The sequence below is a fragment of the Tachyglossus aculeatus genome, chromosome 26 (genome assembly GCF_015852505.1).
Source record: "Tachyglossus aculeatus isolate mTacAcu1 chromosome 26, mTacAcu1.pri, whole genome shotgun sequence".
Taxonomy (NCBI): Eukaryota; Metazoa; Chordata; class Mammalia; order Monotremata; family Tachyglossidae; genus Tachyglossus; species Tachyglossus aculeatus.
Window position 1 is genome coordinate 2,406,898 of NC_052091.1, and position 21,984 is coordinate 2,428,881.

Sequence of the window (21,984 nt, forward strand, 5' to 3'; positions counted from 1 at the left end):
ACGGTCCCTACCCAACAGTGGGCTCACAGTCTAGAAGGGGGAGACAGAGAACAAAACGAAACATATTAACAAAATAAAATAAATAGAATAAATATGTACAAGTAAAATAAATAGAGTAATAAATACGTACAAACATATATACGTATATACAGGTGCTGTGGGAAGGGGAAGGAGGTAAGGCGGGGGGCATGGAGTGGGGAGGAGGGGGAAAGGAAGGAGGGGGCTCAGTCTGGGAAGGCCTCCTGGAGGAGGTGAGCTCTCAGTAGGGCTTTGAAGGGAGGAAGAGAGCTAGCTTGGCGGATGTGGGGAGGGAGGGCATTCCAGGCCAGGGGGATGATGTGGGCCGGGGGTCGATGGCGGGACAGGCGAGAACGAGGCACGGTGAGGAGATTAGCGGCGGAGGAGCGGAGGGTGCAGGCTGGGCTGTAGAAGGAAAGAAGGGAGGTGAGGTAAGAGGGGGCGAGGTGATGGACAGCCTTGAAGCCGAGGGTGAGGAGTTTCTGCCTGATGCGTAGGTTGATTGGTAGCCACTGGAGATTTTTGATTATCATTATCAAGAGACTGATAATAATAATAATAATAATAATATTTGTTAAACCCTTATTAGGTGCAGGACACAAAATAAGCCTTACTGAAGGCGCATCTCCTCCAAGAAGCCTTCCCAGACTAAACCCTATTTTTTCTCATCTCCCAATCCCTTCTGCATGGCTCTGAATCAGTCCCTTTGCTCTTCCCCCTCTCCTTGCCCCGCAGTACTTATGTATATATCTGTAATTTTATTGATTTATATTGCTGTCTGTTTATTTGTATTGATGTCTCTCTCCCTCCCTCTAGACGGTGATCTCACTGTGGGTAGGGATTGTCACTCTTTATAAGCTGTACTGTACTTTCCCAAGTGCTTAGTACTGTGCTCTGCACACAGTAAACACAATAAATAATAATAATAATGACATTTATTAAGCACTTACTATGTGCAGTGCACTGTTCTAAGCGCTGGGGAGGTTACAAGGTTATCAGGTTGTCCCACGGGGGGCTCACAGTCTTCATCCCCATTTTACAGATGAGGTAACTGAGGCACAGAGAAGTTAAGTGACTTGCCCAAAGACATAATAAATATGATTAAATGAATGAATGAATGAAAGGGCACTGTACTAAGAGGTGGGGGGGATACAAGCAAATCGGGCCCTGCATGGTGCTCACCATCTTAATCCCCTTTTACAAGTGAGGGAACTGAGGCCCAGAGAAGTGAAGTGACTTGCCCAAGGTCACCCAGACACAGCCCAAGGTCTATATCGGGGCTGCCTTCTCCACAGCCAGCAGAGTTCCCGTTTCTGGTCCCTGGATCTCTCCCCAGTCCCCTGGCCCAAGGTCCAGCCGCTGACCCTGAGCTCCAAGCCAAAGGCGGTGGTTGCATCGGGGTACTCTCCCAAGCGCTTAGCACAGTACCCTGCACACAGCAAATACCATCAGTGATAATGACATGGATGACAATCACTCTCCTCTGGTTCAAAACCTATTGAAGGCACATCGTCTCCAAGAGGCCTTCCCTGACTAAGCCCTCCTTTCCTTTTCTCCCACTCCCTTCTGCGTAACCCTGACTATCTCCCTTTATTCATCCCCCCTTTCAGCCCCGCACCACTTATGTACACATCTTTATTCATTTATATTAATGTCTCTCTCCCTCTCTAGACTATAAGCTTGTTGTGGGCAGGGAATGTGTCTGTTCATTGTTATAGTCTCCTCTCCCAAGTGCTTAGTCCAGTGCTCTGCACACAGTAGGTGCTCAATAAATACAATTGACTGACTGACAGACCATAGCTCAGTTTTTTTTTTGTATAATGGCATTTGTTAAGTGCTTACAATGTACAAAGCACTGTTCTAAGCGCTGGGGGAGATACAAGGTGATCAGGTGGGACACCACGTGGGGCTCACAATCTTAATCCCCATTTTACAGATGAGGTAACTGAGGCTCAGAGAAGTTAAGTGACTTGCCCGAGGTCACACAGCAGAACCAGAGGGGTGGTGCTATGGTCTATATTCACCGCCCCGCCGGTGATGCCCCAATCTGGTGGTGAAAAAACTCTGGCCAAGGAAGCTGGGTTACCTGGGGGGCTCCCAATGAGCCGTCGTCGTTTATTTGGCTTGTGTGGCTGTGGTTTTAGGGGCTTGTCCCCCTCACACTTTAAACTGCATGCCCGCCCCCACCTCTCACCCCATGCCCCCATGCCCCCATTTCCCCGCAGCCCACCCCCACCAGCTCAGCAGGGCAGGAAGCTGATCTCGTAGTCGCGGGGGATGGTGGCGAAGCCGACCAGTTTGGGAGAGATGTCGATGTCCTCGGTCCTCAGGGGAGACTTGAGACGGAAATTCTGCAGGATGGTGGTGAGGAAGAGGAAGAGCTCCGTGCGGGCCAGCCTCTCCCCAAAGCAGTACCGCTTGCCTAGGGAGGGAAGACAGGGAAGGGAAAGAGGGAGGGAGGGAGGTGAGAGGAAGAGAGGAAGGGAGGGAGGGAAGAGGGTCAAAAATCAGTTGGCAGGAAAAACTTCTTCCACCCTGCCCCAGGCTGGCTGGGGAGGTGGTGAGTTTCAGTTGAAGTAGGAGGGATTGAGGCCTGATCTGAGAAAGGATTAATTATTATTATTAATATGTCTGTACAAACATATGTACAGGTGCTGTGGGGAGGGGAAGGACGTAGGGCGGGGGGGATGGGGAGGAGGAGAGGAAAAAGGGGGCTCAGTCTGGGAAAAAGGGGGCTCAGTCTCCCTCACGACAGGTCCAGACATGGTGAAGGGCCCTGCCATGGACCATGATGGGAGTGGTAATAACAATAATTAATAATAGTAATAATAGCATTTATTAAGTGCTTACTATGTGCAAAGCACTGTTGTAAGCACTGGGGAGGTTACAAGGTGATCAGGTTGTCCCATGGGGAGGGTAACAGTCTTAATCCCCATTTTACAGATGAGATAACTTAGGCACAGAGAAGTTAAGTGACTTGCCAAAGTCACAAAGCTGACTATTGGTGGAGCCAGGATTTGAACGCATGACCTCTGACTCCAAAGCCCAGGCTCTTTCCACTGAGCCATGCTGCTTCTGGTAGTTCACTATGAAGAGGTGAACCCTGTCTAGAATGACCATCACACTTCAACTCCCAGAAGGAACCCTATGGATAGAGCGGGGACTAATAAGGGTTTACCCTTTTGGGTGCACCTTCGTGAGAGACAAGGTCATCTGCATTTGACAGTTTGGAGTGGGCTCATTCAAATGCAGTGATGTGTTAGAAACCACCTCGTGAAAGACGCCCGAACATAGTAACCGGAACCGCTCAGTGCCATCAGCCTTGGTTGTATATTAAACTCTCCCGGGAGGGAATGGGATTAAAGAAGCCTGATTCTGAGCGAGGTTGGGAAAGGAGGACTCACTGGGAAAGGAGGAGGTGTAGGCTTCCTTCTTGCACCCCAAAGCCACTTTCAAACCATCTCTCCTTTCCCTTCCCTTTCCTTCCCCTCCTTCCCCTCCTCATCCGCCTCTACCACCCCCTGCAGATTTTTGTAGCCATCATCTACCGCCCCCCTGGCCCCACCTCCAACTTCTTTAACCATTCTGACCCCTTTACCACCTTCCTTCTTTCTTTTTCCAGGCCCACTCTGATCCTCAGAGACTTCAACATCCACATGGATGTACCCGGCGACTCATCTGCCACCCACCTTCCATCTCTCCTTGACTCCTCCAACCCCCTGCTCCACTTGGTCACACCCTCGATCTCATCATCTCTAACCGCTGCACTATCTCCACCCTCACCGACTCTGAAATCCCTCTCTCTGACCATAAACTTCTCACCTGCCCCTTCTCTCACAGTCCCCCTCCCCGTAAATCTGTATTACTCCTACAGAGACCTCCGCTCTCTCTCGACCCCATCCATCTCTCTCAGTGCATATTCATCCCACCACTATCCACTCTACCCACTCTTGATGACCAAACATATGCTTTCAACTCCACCCTCTCTACTCAACTCACTCGCTCCCCTATCCCTTTGTCGCTCTCACACCACAAACCCACAGCCCTGGATCACTGCCACTGTCTGCCTCCTTCACTCTTATGCTCGAGCTGCTGAACGCTGCTGGCGGAAGTCTGAACACCAGACCAACCTTGTTCACCTGAAGTGTATCCTTTCTTGCCTTAACTCTGCCCTCTCCTCTGCCAGGCAAAACTATTTCTATTCCCTTATTGACACATATGCCCAACACCCCCGTCTGCTGTTCCGGACATTTAACTCCCTCCTCAGGCTTCCTGTTCCTCCTCCTCCCCCGTCCCTCACCCCCAACTTCATTTTCCTATACAACCTTGGCTTCACAGACTCCGTCCTCTCCTGGTTCTCCTCTTATCTCTCCGGTCATTTATTCTCAGTCTCTTTTGCAGTCTCCTCCTCCCCCTCCCCTCCCCTTACTGTGGGGGTTCCCCAAGGTTCAGTTCTTGGTCCCCTTCTGTTCTTGATCTACACTCACTCCCTTGGTGACCTCATTCACTCCCACGGCTTCAACTATCATCTCTACGCTGATGACACTCAGATCTCCATCTCTGCCCCTGCTCTCTCCCCCTCCCTCCAGGCTCGCATCTCCTCCTGCGTTCAGGACATCTCCATCTGGATGTCTGCCCGCCACCTAAAACTCAACATGTCCAAGACTGAACTCCTTGTCTTCCCTCCCAAACCCTGCCCTCTCCCTGACTTTCCCATCTCTGTTGACGGCACTACCATCCTTCCCGTCTCACAAGCCCGCAAACTTGGTGTCATCCTCGACTCTGCTCTCTCGTTCACCCCTCACATCCAAGCCGTCACCAAAAGCTGCCGGTCTCAGCTCTGCAACATTGTCAAGATCCGCCCTTTCCTCTCCATCCAAACTGCTACCCTGCTTGTTCAAGCTCTCATCCTATCCCGTCTGGACTACTGCATCAGCCTTCTCTCTGATCTCCCATCCTCGTGTCTCTCCCCACTTCAATCCATACTTCATGCTGCCGCCCGGATTGTCTTTGTCCAGAAACGCTCTGGGCATGTTACTCCCCTCCTCAAAAATCTCCAGTGGCTACCGATCAATCTGCGCATCAGGCAGAAACTCCTCACCCTCAGCTTCAAGGCTGTCCATCACCTTGCCCCCTCCTACCTCACCTCCCTTCTCTCCTTCTCCAGCCCAGCCTGCACCCTCCGCTCCTCTGCCGCCACTAATCTCCTCACCAGGCCTCGTTCTCGCCTGTCCCGCCATCGACCCCCGGCCCACGTCATCCCCCTGGCCCGGAATGCCCTCCCTCTGCCCATCCGCCAAGCTCGCTCTCTTCCTCCCTTCAAGGCCCTACTGAGAGCTCACCTCCTCCAGGAGGCCTTCCCAGACTGAGCCCCCTTCTTCCTCTCCCCCTCGTCCCCCTCTCCATCCTCCTCGTCTTACCTCCTTCCCTTCCCCACAGCACCTGTATATATGTATATATGTTTGTACATATTTATTCCTCTATTTATTTATTTATTTATTTTACTTGTACATATCTATTCTATTTATTTTATTTTGTTAATATGCTTGGTTTTCTTCTCTGTTTCCCCCTTCTAGACTGTGAGCCTACTGTTGGGTAGGGACTGTCTCTATATGTTGCCAACTTGTACTTCCCAAGCGCTTAGTACAGTGCTCTGCACACAGTAAGCGCTCAATAAATATGATTGATTGATTGATTTTCCTACTTCATTGGGAAAATTACCACCAGCAGGTCCCCAAAGTCACCCCTCCCTCTTCTCCTCCCCCGCCTCGACCCCCTCCTCTACTTTCCCATCCTTCCCAGCAGTATCTTCAGAGGAGATCTCCCCCCTCCTCTCAAGTGCCACCCCCTCCACCTGTGCTTCTGACCCCATTTCCTCTCACTTTATAAAGACTCTCATTCCTTCCTTCCTTCCCTCCTTAACTTCCATCTTCAGCTGCTCACTTTCCAATGGCTTCTTCCCCTCTGCCTTCAAACGTGCCCACATCTCCTTCATCCTAAAAAAAAACCCCTTCCTTGACCCCACTGCCCCCTCCAGTTATCACCCCATCTCCCTTCTATCCTTCCTTTCCAAACTCCTTGAATGAGTCGTCTACACTCGCTGCCTCGAATTCCTCAACTCCAACTCTCTCCTGGACCCCCTCCAATCTGGCTTCCGTTCCCTCCACTCCACAGGAACTGCCTTCTCAATCACCTCCTTCTTGCCAAATCCATTGGCTCCCGCTCCATCCTCATCCTCCTCGACCTTTCAGCTGCCTGTGACACTGTCGACCATCCCCTTCTCCTCAACACGTTATCCAACCTTGGCTTCATGGACTCCATCCTCTCCTGGTTCTCCTCTTATCTCTCTGGCCATTCATTCTCTGTCTCCTTCACGGGCTCCTCCTCCCATTCCCTAACTATAGAGGTTCCTCATGGGTCAGTTCTTGATCCCCTTCTGTTCTCCATTTATACTCACTCACTTGGTGAACTCATTTGCTCCCACGGCTTCAACTATCATCTCTACACAGATGACACCCAAATCTACATCTCTGCCCCTGCTCTCTCTCCCTCCCCTAAGGTTAGTATCTCCTCCTGCCTTCAGGACATCTCCACCTGGATGTCTGCCAGCCACCTAAAACTCAACATGTCTAAGACTGAGCTCCTTATCGTCCCTCCCAAACCCGGTCCCCTTCCTGACGTTCCCATCACTGTGGATGACACTACCATCATTCCTTTCTCACAAGCCCAGAACCTTGGTGTCATCCTTGACTCCACTCTTATTCACCCCAGATATCCAATCCATCACCAAAACCTGCCAGTCTCACCTTAGCTACGTTGCTGGTACAATCACTCATCATATCACGACTGGATTACTGTATCAGCACCCTTTCTGGTCTCCCCACCTTCTGTCTCTCCCCACTTCAGTCTATACCTCACTCTGCTGCCTGGATTATCTTTCTACAGAAAAGCTCTGGACTTGTCAACTCCCTTCTCGAAAATCTCCAGTGGTTATCAAGCTTCATATGAAGCAAAACCTCCTCACTATTGGCGTCAAAGCTCTCCATCACCTTGCCCCTTCCTTCTTCACCTCTATCTCTCCTTCTACAGCCCAGCCCACACACTCCACTTCTCTGCCACTAACCTTCTCACTCATTCTTGCTTCGTTCTCACCTGTCCTGCTGTCGACCCCACCTCTGGCCTGGAATGCCCTCCTTCCTTACAACCCTCAAACTAGCTCTCTTCCCCCCTTCAAAGCCCTACTGAAAGCTCATCTCCTCCAGGAGTCTTTCCAGATTGAGCCTCCTTTTTCCTCTGCTCTACTCGCCTCCCCACCCCACAGCCCTTGTGTATATTTGTACGTATTTATTATTCTATTTATTTTATTAATGATGGGTATATATCTATAATTCTATTTCTTTATTTTGATGCTATTGATGCCTGTTTACTTCTTTTGCTTTGTTGCCCATCTCCCCGCTTCTGGACTGTAAGCCCGTTGTTGGGTAGGGATTGTCTCTGTTGCCTAATTGTACTTTCCAAGCGGTTAGTACAGTGCTCTGCAGACAGTAAGCGCTCAATAAATAGGCTTGAGTGAATGAATGATTTGAACACCCTCCCTCTTCATATCCGACAGATGATCACTCTCCCCACCTTCAAAGACTTATTGAAGGCCCATCTCCTCCCAGAGGCCTTCCTTGACTAAGCCCTCCTTACCTCTTCTCCCAGTCCCTTCTGCGTCTCCCTTGCATTAGGTTTTGTACCTTTTATCCACCCCCATTCTGCCCCAGAACACTTATTTCCATATCCGTCCTTTAATTATGTATATTCATGCTCTCTTCCTCCCTTCAAAGCTCTACTGAGAGCTCACCTCCTCCAGGAGGCCTTCCCAGACTGAGCCCCCTTTTTCTTCTCTTCCTCCCCCATCCCCCCACCCTACCTTCTTCCCTTCCCCTCAGCAACTGTATATATATTTGTACAGATTAATTATTCTATTTATTTTACTTGTACATATTTACTATTTATTTTGTTAATGATGTCCATATAGTTTTAATTCTATTTGTTCTGACAATTTTGACACCTGTCTACATGTTTTGCTTTGTTGTCTGTCTCCCCCTTCTAGACTGTGAGCCCGTTGTTGGGTAGGTACCGTCTCTATATGTTGCTGACTTGGACTTCCCAAGTGCTTAGTACAATGCTCTGCACACAGTAAGTTATAAATAAATACGATTGAATGAATGAATGAATGAATGTCTGTCTTCCCCTCTAAACTTTAAGGTCACTGTGGGCAGGGATTGTATCTACCACCTCTGTTACATTGTACTCTCAGAAGCACTTAGAACAGTGCTGTGCACACAGTAAGCACGCAATAAATACAACTGATTGATTGATTGTAATTTGTGTATTTTATAAATGTCTGTATCACCCTCTAGACCAGGTGCTTGTTGTGGGCAGGGAACACAGAGGCTAGCTCTGTTGAAGTGTACTCTCCTGATGCTTACCATAGTGCTCTCCACAATTGGTGTGCTCAATAAATATGATTAATTGATTGATTGATTGCAGTCAAGGTTCCAGCCTTTAGGCCAAAAGGTTGTCTTTTTTGTGGGTCTATACTGGGCCAGGGTCCGTGGGCACAGGGGATGGGAGCACGGCCCCCCCAACACCCCACAGGAACACATAGCCTGGAGCAAGCCCCCCAGCCATCGCCCCGCAGGATCCCGTAGCCTGGAGCTGGAATTGCCCCTGACCTTCTCCCAGCACCCTACAGGATCCCATAGCATGGAGCAGGAACTCCTGGCCTGTTCACTTACCAACCGAGAAGGGCATAAAGGCATCACTCTTCTTGAACTGGCCCTTCACGTCCAAAAAGTGGCCGGGGTCGAAGACCTCAGGGGCAGAGAAGAACTGGGGATCTCTAAGCACGGAGCCAAGCATAGGGAACACCTCCGTACCCTGGGAGAGAGGAAAGGGGCAGGGGTGGCTTGGGGGATGAGACAACAGGATCTCGGCAGAGGGATTCCCCACGCTTCCCTCCCTCCATCTCCTCATGGAGTCTCTTTTATCCAGGTGACTAGCGTCCCTTCTAAGGTGAAACATTCCTTGTTGACCCAACTCCTCCCACCTCACTCATTTCCCCCAGCCTGTACCCAGACAATAACATTGATATTCTAGACTGTGAGCCCGCTGTTGGGTAGGGACCATCTCTATATGTTGCCAACTTGTACTTCCCAAGCGCTTAGCACAGTGCTGTGCACACAGTAAGCGCTCAATAAATACGATTGAATGAATGAATGAATGAATATCCATCAATGGGATTTTAGAGAAGCAGCATGGCACAGTGGGTAGAACACAGGCCTGGGCAGCAGAAGGACCTGAGTTGTACTGACGGCAGTCTCCTCGCCTCTAGACTGTGAGCTCGTTGTGGGCAAGGATTGTCTCTATTGCTGTATTGTACTTTCCCAAGTGCTTAGTACAGTCATACAATAAGCGCTCAATAAATACGATTGAATGAATGACTGAATGAATGAACTTGGGTAAGTCACTTCACTTCTCTGTACCTCAGTTCCCTCATCTGTAAAATGGGGATTATGCCTTTGAGACCCTTATGGGACAGGGGCTGTGTCCAACCCGATTTGCTTGTATCTACTCCAGTGCTTAGAATGGGATCTGGCACATAGTAAGTGCTTAACAAATGCCAAAATCATTATTATTATTATTATTTTTTTTTTCCCTGGGCCTGCATGGGGTGGGGGGACAGTTAATTTTTTTCTTTTTTAAATGTTATTCGTTAAGAACTTATGTGCCAGGAACTACATTAAGCCCTTGGATAGATACAAGCTAATCATGTTGGACACAGTCCACGTCCCATACAGTCTTCCTCCCCAGGTGATGTAACTGAGGCCCAGAGAAGCAAAGTGATTTGCCCAAGGTCACAAAGCAGACAAGTGTCAGAGTCAGGATTAGAACCTGGCTCCTTCTGTCTCCCAGGCCCCGGGCTCTCTCCAATAAGCCACACCTCTTCTTCACCATCTTCCCTCTGTATTTCAGCTCCTCCAAGTCCAATCTGCCCCCTCCCTCCCTCCCACGGACCCCCAGGAGACACTGATTCTCCCCTCACCCTTCAAAGCCTCCCTGAAGGCCCATCTCCTCCAAGAGGCCTTCCCTGACTTAACCCTCCTTTCCTCTTCTCCCTCCCGGTTCTGCGTCACCTTGACTTGCTCCCTCGATTCATCGCCCCTCCCAGTCCCACAGCGCTTATGTCCCTATCTGCCATTTACTTATTTAGATTGAAATCTGTCTCCCCTTCTAGACTGTACACTCATTTGGGCAGGGAATGTGTCCGTTAGCTTGTTATATTGCCCTCTCCCAAGTGTTTAGTACAGTGCTCTGCCCACGGTAAGCGCTCAATAAATACAATTGACTGACCGACTGATTGATTGACTCCGCAGCCTTGATGAAAGAGACCCTGGGGAAGGGCAAGGAAGAGGGCTACCTTGGGGATCAGGTATCCCCGGAACTTGGTGTCCTTCACCACGCGGCGGGCGACACCCATGGGAATCATGTCGCCGAATCTCTGGATCTCGTGGATCACGGCCTCGGTGTAGGGCATCTGCACACGGTCCTCGAATCTTGGGGGACGGTTGTGGCCGATGACCTGCTCTATCTCCTTGTGCACCTTGGCTGGAGGAGGGGGAGGTGGAAGTCAGGAGCCCTGGGGTGGGCAGTTGGAGGGTGGGCCTGGGCCCAGAGGGAAAAAGGGAAAAGGGCTTTGGGAGCAGGGGCTGGGGGGACCGGGGTGCAGGGAGGGGGCATGGGCCGGTGCCCATTTCCACAGGGAAATTTTTTATTTTAACGGTATTTGTTAAGCACTTACAATGTGTCATCTAAGACGGTAAACTCATCTCTAGTAATAAAAATAATAATAATAATAATGTTGGTATTTGTTAAGCGCTTACTATGTGTCAAGCACTGTTCTAAGCGCTGGGGGGGGATACAAGGTAATCAAAGTTGTCCCACGAGGGTCTCACAGTCTTAATCTCCATTTTACAGATGAGGGAACTGAGGCACAGAGAAGTGAAGTGACTCGCCCAAAGTCACACAGCTGACAAGTGGTGGAGGCAGGGTTTGAACCCTTGACCTCTGACTCCCAAGCCCGGGCTCTTGCCACTGAGCCAAGCTGCTTCTCTGGACTATAAGGTTATTGTGGGCAGGGAATATGTCTGTTTATTGTTATATTGGACTCTCCCAAACACTTAGTAGGATAAGCACAATGTAGGCAGGGAATGTGTTTTGTTGTTATAGTGTACTCTCCCAAGTGCTTAGTACGGCAAGCTGGCTGTGGGCAGGGTATGTGTCTGTTATGTTGTTATGTTGTCCTCTCTCAAACGCTTAGTATAGTGCTCTGCACGCAGTAAATGCTCAACAGATATGATTGACCGAGTGACTGAGGTCGGATACAGTCCCCGTCCCACATGGGGCTCACAGCCTAAGTAGGAGGGAGAACAGTATTCCCTTTATAAAGTTGAGGAAACTGAGGCCCAGAGAAGTGAAGTGACTTGCCCAAAGTCCCAAAGCAAGCACCTGGCAGAGGCAGGATTAGAATTTAGGTCCTTCTGACTCTCAGGCCGGGGCTGTCTCCACTAGGCCCCGCTGCTTTTTGAAACAGGTCTTCAAGGGGGAAGAGCCTCCTCTGCCCAGGTCCCCAGGGGCAGCTGCTCTCGACTGTGAGCCCGTTGTTGCGTAGGGACCGTCTCTATATGTTGTCGACTTGTACTTCCCAAGCGCTCTGTACATAGTAAGTACAGTAATATATATATATATATATGTTTGTACATATTTATTACTCTATTTATTTATTTATTTCTTTTACTTGTACATATCTATTCTATTTATTTTATTTTGTTAGTATGTTTGGTTTTGTTCTCTGTCTCCCCCTTCTAGACTGTGAGCCCACTGTTGGGTAGGGACTGTCTCTATATGTTGCCAATTTGTACTTCCCAAGCGCTTAGTACAGTGCTCTGCACACAGTAAGAGCTCAATAAATGTGATTGATGATGATGATAAGTACAGTGCTCTGCACACAGTAAGTGCTCAATAAATACGATTGAATGAATGAAGCCGAACCTGGTGGGTGCAGAAGCAGCGCCACCTAGTGGAAAGAGCTCGAGCCTGGGAGTCATTCATTCATTCATTCATTCATTCATTCATTCATTCAATCGTCAGAGTCAGAGTCAGAGGACCTAGGTTCTAATCCTGCCTCGTCCCCTGTCTGCTGTACGACCTTGGGCAAGTCACTTCACTTCTCTAGGCATCTGTAAAAGGGGGGGTTAAGCCTCTGAGCCTCATGTGGGATGTGGACTGTGTCCATCCCGATTATCTTGTATCTACCCCAGCGTTTAGAACAGTGCTTGACACATAGTAAGCGCTTAACAGATAGCATCAGCAGCAGCAGCATTATTATTGTTATTATTCTTCTCAAGTCCGTGAGTCTCATGTGGGACGTGGACTGTGTTCCAGCTTGGCCATCGGCCCCCGGCCCACGTCATCCCCCGGGCCTGGAATAATAATAATGGCATTTATTAAGCACTTCCTATGTGCAAAGCACTGTTCTAAGCGCTGGGGAGGATACAAAGTGATTAGGTTGTCCCACGTGGGGCTCACAGACTTAATCCCCATTTTACAGATGAGAGAACTGAGGCACAGAGAAGTCAAGTAACTTGCCCAAAGTCACACAGCTGACAAGTGGTGGAACCGGGATTTGAACCCATGACCTCTGACTCCAAAGCCCGGGCTCTTTCCACGGAGCCACAACTGCTTCTCTAATGCCCTCCCTCTGCCCATCCGCCAAGCTAGCTCTCTTCCTCCCTTCAAGGCCCTACTGAGAGCTCACCTCCTCCAGGAGGCCTTCCCAGACTGAGCCCCTTCCTTCCTCTCTCCCTCGTCCCCCTCTCCATCCCCCCCATCTTACCTCCTTCCCTTCCCCACAGCCCCTGTATATATGTTTGTACATATTTATTACTCTATTTATTTATTTATTTATTTTACTTGTACCTATCTATTCTATTTATTTTATTTTGTTAGTATGTTTGGTTTTGTTCTCTGTCTCCCCCTTCTAGACTGTGAGCCCACTGTTGGGTAGGGACTGTCTCTATATGTTGCCAACTTGTACTTCCCAAGCTCTTAGTACGGTGCTCTGCACACAGTAAGCGCTCAATTAATACGATTAATTGATTGATTGATTATCTTGTGTCTAGCCTAGTGCTTAGTACAGTGTTTTACACATAGTAAGCGCTTAACAAATACCATTAAAAGAAAAACATGGAGCCCCTACCTCACCTTCAGAGCCACCGCCAGGGTCCTGGGGCCGGACCGTGCGCGGGAGGAGCCCTGCCGCAGGCCCGGGTGGGGGAACCCTTTGGTGAGAGGAGCCCCTGGACTGGCCCCGTTGCTCAGCAGGGGCAAGTAGAGCCCCCTAAGGAGGCCTCAGCCTGATGGCTGAGGAGCCGATGGAGAAGTTGTTGCCAACTTGTACTTCCCAAGCACTTAGTACAGTGCTCTGCACATAGTAAGCGCCCGATAAATGCGACTGAATGAATGAATAAATGAATGAAAACGGAGCTGCCATCTTGTCTCCGCTCCCAGCTCCCGGCCCCCCGTCACCCGGATCAGGGACGAGGAAACCAGCCCTCCGCCTTGCCCATACAGCCACCCAATGGCTCCCCACTCAGTGGGGTGGATTCCGTGGGGGCAGGGGTCCCCCTCTTTGCCCGGTCACCTTCCACTTCTGGGTACTTCATGAGCAGCAGGAAGCCGTAGCGCAGGGTGGTGCTGACCGTCTCGGTGCCGGCGAAGAAGAGGGCCAGGGTTGTCAAGACCATGTTCTTCTGGAAGAACTCCGTGTTGGGGTTGTCCTTTTCCTGTCGTCGGAGTTCGGGGGCAGGGGGGGGTGCGGGTCAGCACGGACCCTGGGTGCCGTCATACCCAGCCTGGCCCAGAATTCCCATTCAGCCCCAGCACAGGCCTGTGGCTCCGGGAAACCCTGACTTTATCACTGTGGTATTGTGGTACTGTGTGTTAAGCACTGTTCATCATCATCATCAATCGTATTTATTGAGCGCTTACTGTGTGCAGAGTGCTTGGGAAGTACAAGTTGGCAACATATACAGTCCCTACCCAACAGTGGGCTCACAGTCTAAAAGATAGAGTAATAAATACGTACAAACATATGTACATATATACAGGTGATGACGATGGCACTTATTAAGTGCTCACTATGTGCAAAGCACTGTTCTAAGTGCTGGGGAGGTTACAAGGTGAGCAGGTTGTCCCACCGGGGGCTCACAGTCTTCATCCCCATTTTACAGATGAGGGAACTGAGGCCCAGAGAAGTGAAGTGACTTGCCCAAAGTCACACAGCCGACAGTTGGCGGAGGCAGGATTTGAACCCATGACCTCTGACTCCAAAGCCCGTACTCTTTCCCACTGAGCCATGCTGCCACTGTTGTGGGATAGATACAGTTTAATTAGGTTGGGTAGGGTCCCTGTCTGCTGTGGGGCTAACAGACTAAGGGGCCGAAGGTTCAAGGCGCCAGTCTCTCACCCACATGCGGCCTCTCGCCTGGGACTCCCTATCCTCTTAATATGTGACAGACCACCACTCTTCCCCCCTTCAAAGCCTTCTTAAAGGCACATCTCTTCCAAGAGACCTCCTCTCATTAAGCCCTCATTTCCCCTACTCCTTCTCCCTTCTATGTTGCCCTTCCCCTGGGATTTGTACCCTTGATTCACTCCACCTTCAGAGACCCCCAGCGCTTATCTGTAATTTATTTGTTTCTATTCATGTCCGTTTCCTCGTTTAGATTGAAGCTCTCTGTGAGCAGGGAATGTGTCTACCAACTCTGTTATACTGGACTCTCCCAATAATAATAATAATGATGATGATGGCATTTATTAAGTGCTTATTATGTGCAAAGCACTGTTCTTAGCACTGGGGAGGTTACAAGGTAATCATGTTGTCCCACGAGGGGCTCACAGTATTAATCCCCATTTTACAGATGAGGTTATTGAGGCACAGAGAAGTTAAGTGACTTGTCCAAAGTCACACAGCTGACGAGTGGCGGGGCCGGGATTTGAACCCCTGACCTCTGACTCCAAAGCCCGGGCTCTTTCCACTGAGCCACACTACTTCCCAAGTGGCTAGTACAGTGCCCACCACACAGCAAGGGCCCAATAAATACAATTGATTGATTTATTGATGAGGCTTGACCAGATTTGGTATATAAATCAATACTCTGATCCAAAAATAAGCTTGAACCATGTATTCTTATGGCATTCATTAAGTGCTTACTTTGTGTCAAGCACTGTACTAAGCACTGGGGTAGATCCAAGTTATTCAGATTGGGTACAGTCTCTGTCCCATAAGGGGCTCACAGTCTTCATCCTCATTATACAGATGAGGTAACTGAGGCCCAGAGAAGTGGAGTGACTTGCTTAAGGTCACACAGCAAAGTGGCAGAGCCAGAATTAGAACCCAGGTCCCCCTGACTCTGAGGCCCGTAATTTATTTGAACGCTCGTCTCCCCCTCTAGACTGTGAACTCCACATCAGCGGGGAACCCATCTACCAGCCCTGCTATACTCTCCCCAGCATTTTGTACAGTGCTCAGCATACAGTAAGTGCTCAGTAAATATTACTGACTGATTGGTTGATTGGGGGCATAGTTAGAGAAGGCCTCCTGAAGGAGAGGTGCCTTCGGTAAGACTTTGAAGGGGGCAGAAAGTAATTGTCTGGTGGATAAGAGGAGGGAGGACATTCCAGGCCAGAGGCGGGATGTGGGGGAAGAGGTTGATGGCAAGATGGACGAGATCGCGGTACAGTGAGAAGGTTGGCGTTAGACGATTTAAGTGCAGTGGCTGGGTTGTAGTATGAGTGTTGTGAAGTTAGGTAGGAAGGTGCAAGGTGATTGCTTTAGAGCCAGTGGTGAGGAGTTTCTGTTTGATGTGGAGGTCGATGGCAACTACTGGAGGTTCTTGAGGAGTGGTCGGATAGGGTCCCTGTCTGCCGTGGGGCTAACAGACTAAGGGGCCGAAGGTTCAAGGCGCCAGTCTCTCACCCACATGCAGCCTCTGGCCTGGGACTCCCTATCCTCTTAATATGTGACAGACCACCACTCTTCCCCAATTCAAAGCCTTCCTAAAAGCATATCTCTTCCAAGAGACCTCCTGTCATTAAGCCGACATCCTGAATGCTTTTGTAGAAGAATGATCTGGGCAGCATAATGAAAGTTGGACTGGAGTGGGGAGAGACAGGAGGCCGGGAGGTCAGCAAGGAGTCTGATACAGTGATCCAGGCGGGATAGATTGAGTGCCTGGATTAGCACGGTAGCAGTTTGGATGGCGAGGAGAGGGTGGATTTTAGCGATGCTGTGAAGGTGGAACCAACAGGATTTAGTAATGGGTTGAATAGGTGGGTTGAATGGAAGGGAAGAGTCAAGTATATCGGTTACGAGAGCTTGTGAGACAGGAAGGATGGTGGGGCCATCTACAGTGATGGGAAAGTGAGGGAGAGGATAGAGTTCACATGGGAAGATAAATTCTGTTTTAGACATATTCAGTTTGAGGTGATGGGAGGACATCCAAATAGAGACGTCTTAAAGGCAGGAGGAAATGTGAGACTGCAGAGAAGGGAGAGAGAACAGGGCTGGATGTGTACATTTGGGTCTCATCGGCATAGAGGTGATAGTTGAAGCCATGGGAGCGAATGGGTTCTCCAAGGGAGTGGGTGAAGATGGAGAGTAGAAGGGGGCCCCAAACTGAACCTTGATGGACCTCCACAGTTAAGAGGTGGGAGTATCGGCGTGATTTCTTCTCAGCGCGAGATGCCCCTGCTGCTTTCTGGCAAAGCCACCAAAGAGGGAAGCAACATTGCCTCATGGAAAGAACCCAGGCCTGGGGAGTCAGAGGTCCCGGCTTCTAATCCCAGCTCTTTTACTCATCTGCTGGGTGACCTTGGACAAGTCACTTCACTTCTCTGTACCTCAGTTCCTTCATTCACCAAACTGGGATTCCATACCTTCTAGACTGTGAGCCCATTGTTGGGTAGGGACCGTCTCTAGATGTTGACGACTTGTACTTCCCAAGCGCTTAGTGCAGTGCTGTGCACACAGTAAGAGCTCAAGAAATACGATCAAATGAATGAATGAATGAATACCTGCACTCCCATCTATTTAGGTTGGGACTTGTATCTACTCCAGTGACTAGTTCAGCGCTTATCATATAGTAACCGGTTTACCAACTCCACAGTTCTGGGGGCTGTGCCCCCACAACCCCACCCCCAGCCCGGGGCCCCCGGACATGTACCTCCTGCATCTTGATGAGGAAGGAGTCGATGAAGTTGCGGGGGGAGTTGGGGTCCAGGGTCTGTTGGTTCTCCTGCACCTTCTTGACTATGAACTTCTCCAGACCCTGCAGCTCCTTGTAAGCCTGCTGCTGGGGTCCCGGAAGGTATTTCATCACACAGTGGAACATGTCGAAGATCTGAGAATTATGATAATAATAATAATAATAGCATTTAGTAAGCGCTTACTATGTGCAAAGCAGTGTTCTAAGCGCTGGGGAGTTTACAAGGTGATCAGGTTGTCCCACGGGGAGATCACAGTCTTCTTCCACATTTTACAGATGAGGTCACTGAGGCCCAGAGAAGTTAAGTGACTTGCCCAAAGTCACACAGCTGACAATCGGTGGAGCTGGGATTTGAACCCATGACCTCTGACTCCAAAGGCCACGCTCTTTCCACTAAGCCAAGCCGCTTCTCTGTTATAATGATAACTGTGGTATTTGTTAAGTGCTATGTGCCAGGCACCATTCTAAGCATTGGGGGAGATACAAGGTAATCAGGTTGGGCACAGTCCCTGTCCCGCCTGGGGTTCACACTCCTAACCCCATTTTCCAGATGAGGTAACGGAGGCCCAGAGAATGAAGTGACTTTCCTGAGGTCACACAGCAGTGAAGTGGCGGAGCAGGGATTAGAACCCATGACTTTCTTACTATCAGGCCTGTGCTCCATCCGCTACCCCACTCTGCTTCATCCGTCCCCCGCCCTGCCCCCCCCATCTGCCGGGGGGGGCAGATGGAACCAGCCCAGGGGTAAAACTGGGGGTCCGGCCCCGGCTCCCAGTGGTCATCCATTCACTCAGTCATATTTACTGAGCGCTTATTGTGTGCAGAGCACTGTACTAAACACTTGGGAAAGTACAATACAGCAATATGGAGAGACAATCCCTGCCCACAACGAGCTCTGGTCATGTTTGGCTGGAGACTCCCTCCAGGAGACCCGGGGCCTGGTACCTGTCCAGTGGACGAGGACGTGAACTGGAAGCTTGAGTTTATCATTTGCAGCAGAGACAGGAACTCTTTGTCCTTGTAGTCAAATCGATCCCCAAACACGATGGAGCTGATGACGTTGGAGACCGCCCGGCTCAGGAAGAAGATGGGGCTGATGGGGGTGCCTGGAGGTCCCGGGGAGAGAGAAGGGGAGGGAAATCCAGATCGGCCCGATTGGACCTCCCCTCCCCCGTCCTCCTCCGCAATTAATAACCATATTAAGATCTGAATCCTCCCCGTCTCTAGGCTGTGAACTCTTTGTGGGCAGGGAATGTGTCTGCTTATAGTTCTATTGCACTTTACCTAGTGCTTAGTACAGTGCTCTGCATACAGTAAGCGCTCAGTAAATACAACTGATCGATTGACTGGCCGACTGACGTGGCTCCCAGCCCCGCTTCATCCCGGATTCGCCCTCTGGGACGCGAGCTTCGTGGCCTGGGCCGGAGGAGGTGAGTCAGAGCTTGGGAGCCTGTGCCCCGGTGTCCCTCTGCCCACCTTTAGTGTCCCGAAAGGACTCGACGAGGTACTGGGCCTCCTCCTGGATGCGCTCCTCGATGCCCCGCTTGCCCATGCCGAAGTCCCTCAGAGTCGTGATGGAGAAACGCCTCAGCTGCTTGGCTCGCTCGCCTTGGCTGAAGGACACACCTGACCCACAAGCCATGGACAGCGAGGTCACTGTACCTTGATCTCTTCTAAGTCACGGCAACCTCTCGTCCACTTCCTTCTTCTGACCTGGAATGTCCTCCCTCTTCAAATCCAACAGACAATTACTCTCTCCCCTTCAAAGCCTTATTGAAGGCCCATCTCCTCCAAGAGGCCTTTCCAGACTAATCCCTCCATTCCTCTTCTCCCTTCTCCTTCTGTGTCATCCTGACTCACTCCCTTCATTCATTCCCCTCTTCCCAGCCCCACAGCAGTTACTTACATATCTGTAATTTATTTATTGGTATCAATGTCTTTCTCCCTGTCTGGACTGTAAGCTCTAGGACAGGACAGACAGTCTCCCCATGGGCAGGCGGACTGTGCAGAGAGCTTACCTCAGGCCTAGGGCCACCTCCCTAATCCCCAGTGCCCCTGAGGGTGTCTGAACCCCCCACCCCAACCACCCCATCTTGGTCCCAGGACGGGGCCCTGGCAGACCGGGTAGGGAAGCTTACCAAAACCCTCGAAGATCCAGTCGAATGTGGCCTGCTCCCCGCGCCCGCTGAACTCCTCAGCCTGGTCCAGCAGAGCCTCCTTGACCGCCTGGTAGCCACACAGGACCACCACCGGCCGCGGCCCCAGGTACACGGTGAACACCGGCCCGTATTTCTGTCTCATCTGGGGGAGAAAGACGGCCGGCCTCGGCCGGGGTCACTTCCGTCCACAACTTTCCTATGCCTAGCCCAGTCCCCATGAATGGGGGCCATATCCTGATCACCACCCATCCCTTACCATGTCTGTCCACTGCCCACCCACACATCCCCATGTGAGAATTCAGGAGCTTCTCCCTCCCCTTCTCTGCACCTGGCCAGGTGGCAGGGTTGGACTTGGGCTGCTGGTAGGGGGTCTGTCCCGTGTCCCCGGGGATTTCCCCCTGCCCGAGGGGAGACTGTCTGTCCTGCCTTTCCGCCCGGGGGCAGAGCGAAGGGAAAGAGGCTGGACTCCCACCGCCTCTGACAGTGGGTCTCTGGGGGTCTAGGAGACAGAGGAAGGGACTTGGCTCTGAGCTGCATCTTTGTCCCTCTGGCTAAGAGACCAACAGTGTGGCAATACGAGCCCCCCAACCCTGCCTTCTACCTTACTAAACACCCAGTTGGACTCTGGGCTGGGGGCCTATCCTGGGTTCCCAGGGACCCCCCCACCTAAAACCCACCCTCAGTGTCTCCCTGCCTTCCTCCTCTGCCAGGGAGGCTACCTTCAGGAGTGAGTTGGTTATCTGATTGGTGTCCAGACGCAGGAAGTTTCCGATGAAAGGGAGGGGCGTGGGGCCGGGGGGCATCTTGCTCCGGTCCTTCCACTGCCGCCGGACGGACAGCAGGACCAGGACAGAGATGCAGACCAGCAGAAGTGCGGCCATGAAGACAGAGGCCAACATCTTGGCCCTCTCAGAAGAGTATTACCCGTGGCTGGCCGGACTGCTCCTTTATACCCCTCCCGGGGACGGAGGTTGGGAATGTGCCCTGAGTTACACAATATGTTATCGGAGCTGTCTGCCCTTCTGTGACTCCCTGTGGAGTTGAGCCAACCCTGCCTTGGAGCTCTGCACTCTGGAAATGGACCGATCACTGCCATTTATTAAGGCCCTTGAATGTGGCACTCCGCAGAAGGGATTCCAGGGTGTCCATCTGGGCACCAGGTACAGCCCTCCTGGGGGCTCCCAATCTAAACTCAATTGATGGCATTTGCGAGGAGCCTACTGAGTGCAGAGCACTGTACTAGGTGCTTGGAAGAGTACAGTAGAGTATAATCCTCTGGACGGTCAGCTCGTTAAAGGCAGGGAACGAATCTACCAACTCCATTGGATGTACTCTCCCAGGCATTTAGTACAGTGCTCTGTGCCCAGTAAGTATTCAATCGGTTGTATGGATTGTGGTCAAGACTTAACCCTGCTCATGTATATAAAGTTCTTAGCAAATACCACCATTATTATTATTATTATTAACATTACTGTCACTGAATACGTATACTGATTAGCTCTTGTATATGCATTACTGTCACTGAATACGTATACTTATTAACTGTGCTGAGTTCCACCGAGGAAATCAGTGACTGGCAAGACTGTGATCTACCTTATTAGCACCCTTAGCAACAACAACAACAACAACTAATAATAATAATAATAATAGCATTTATTAATTGCTTACTATGTGCAAAGCACTGATCTAAACAATCGCCAACCACCACCAGTAGTTCTGGGGCCCCAAATTATCAGCAAACCCTAGCAGCAATAAATTACTGGCCACAGCCCATAGTCTTGAAACCCAAGACCTACGTTTGCTGAAGACTTCTTCAGCCACAGAGTGTCCGCCCGATGACCCAAAGCTGATAATGAAGGAGCTTGGTGTATAATGAGAGGCTAATGAAGACAACAAACAGGGACGGAGTGGCACATGATGTGCCAGTCCAGCGTACGAACAAATAGGACTTGAGGGACTTGGTGGTACATCACTTAGGGAAGCGGGACCCGCGGGAAATATAAGAATGGGCTCATCCTCAGTTCTTGGTCTTTTGGCTACCAAACAGCCACTGACCTTTTATTGCAACAAAATGAATAGACGGCTGACCCAACCTGACCCATTACTTGGAATACTTAACACTTTTTTTACTTCATTACTTGGAATGGAATGGAACATCTTCTTTACTTGGAATGATGATCCAACAGAAATGGTAGACATGTTCCCTGTTTACAATGAGCTTACAATCTGGAGGGGGAGACAGATGTGGATATAAATAAATAAATCACAGATATGTTCATAAATACTGTGGGGTTGAAGGAGGGGTGAATAAAAGGTGCCGATTAAAGTACAAGGGCAATAATAATAATAATAATAATAATAATAATGGCATTTATTAAGTGCTTACTATGTGCAAAGCACTGTTCTAAGCGCTGGGGAGGTTACCAGGTGAT

General features: G+C 50.3%; 1 protein-coding gene across 1 annotated transcript; it reads right to left on the reverse strand.

Moving 5' to 3' along the window:
• Positions 1 to 2,233: 2,233 nt before the first annotated feature.
• Positions 2,234 to 20,451, reverse strand: LOC119945683 (cytochrome P450 2A13-like). Its single transcript, XM_038766803.1, has 9 exons — positions 20,272 to 20,451; positions 19,532 to 19,694; positions 18,870 to 19,019; positions 18,339 to 18,499; positions 17,352 to 17,528; positions 13,769 to 13,910; positions 10,487 to 10,674; positions 8,805 to 8,946; positions 2,234 to 2,440 (listed from the first exon to the last, which is right to left on the reverse strand). The coding sequence occupies exons 1-9, from the start codon at positions 20,449 to 20,451 to the stop codon at positions 2,259 to 2,261; spliced, it is 1,485 nt and encodes a 494-aa protein (XP_038622731.1). The 3' UTR covers positions 2,234 to 2,258.
• Positions 20,452 to 21,984: the final 1,533 nt, after the last annotated feature.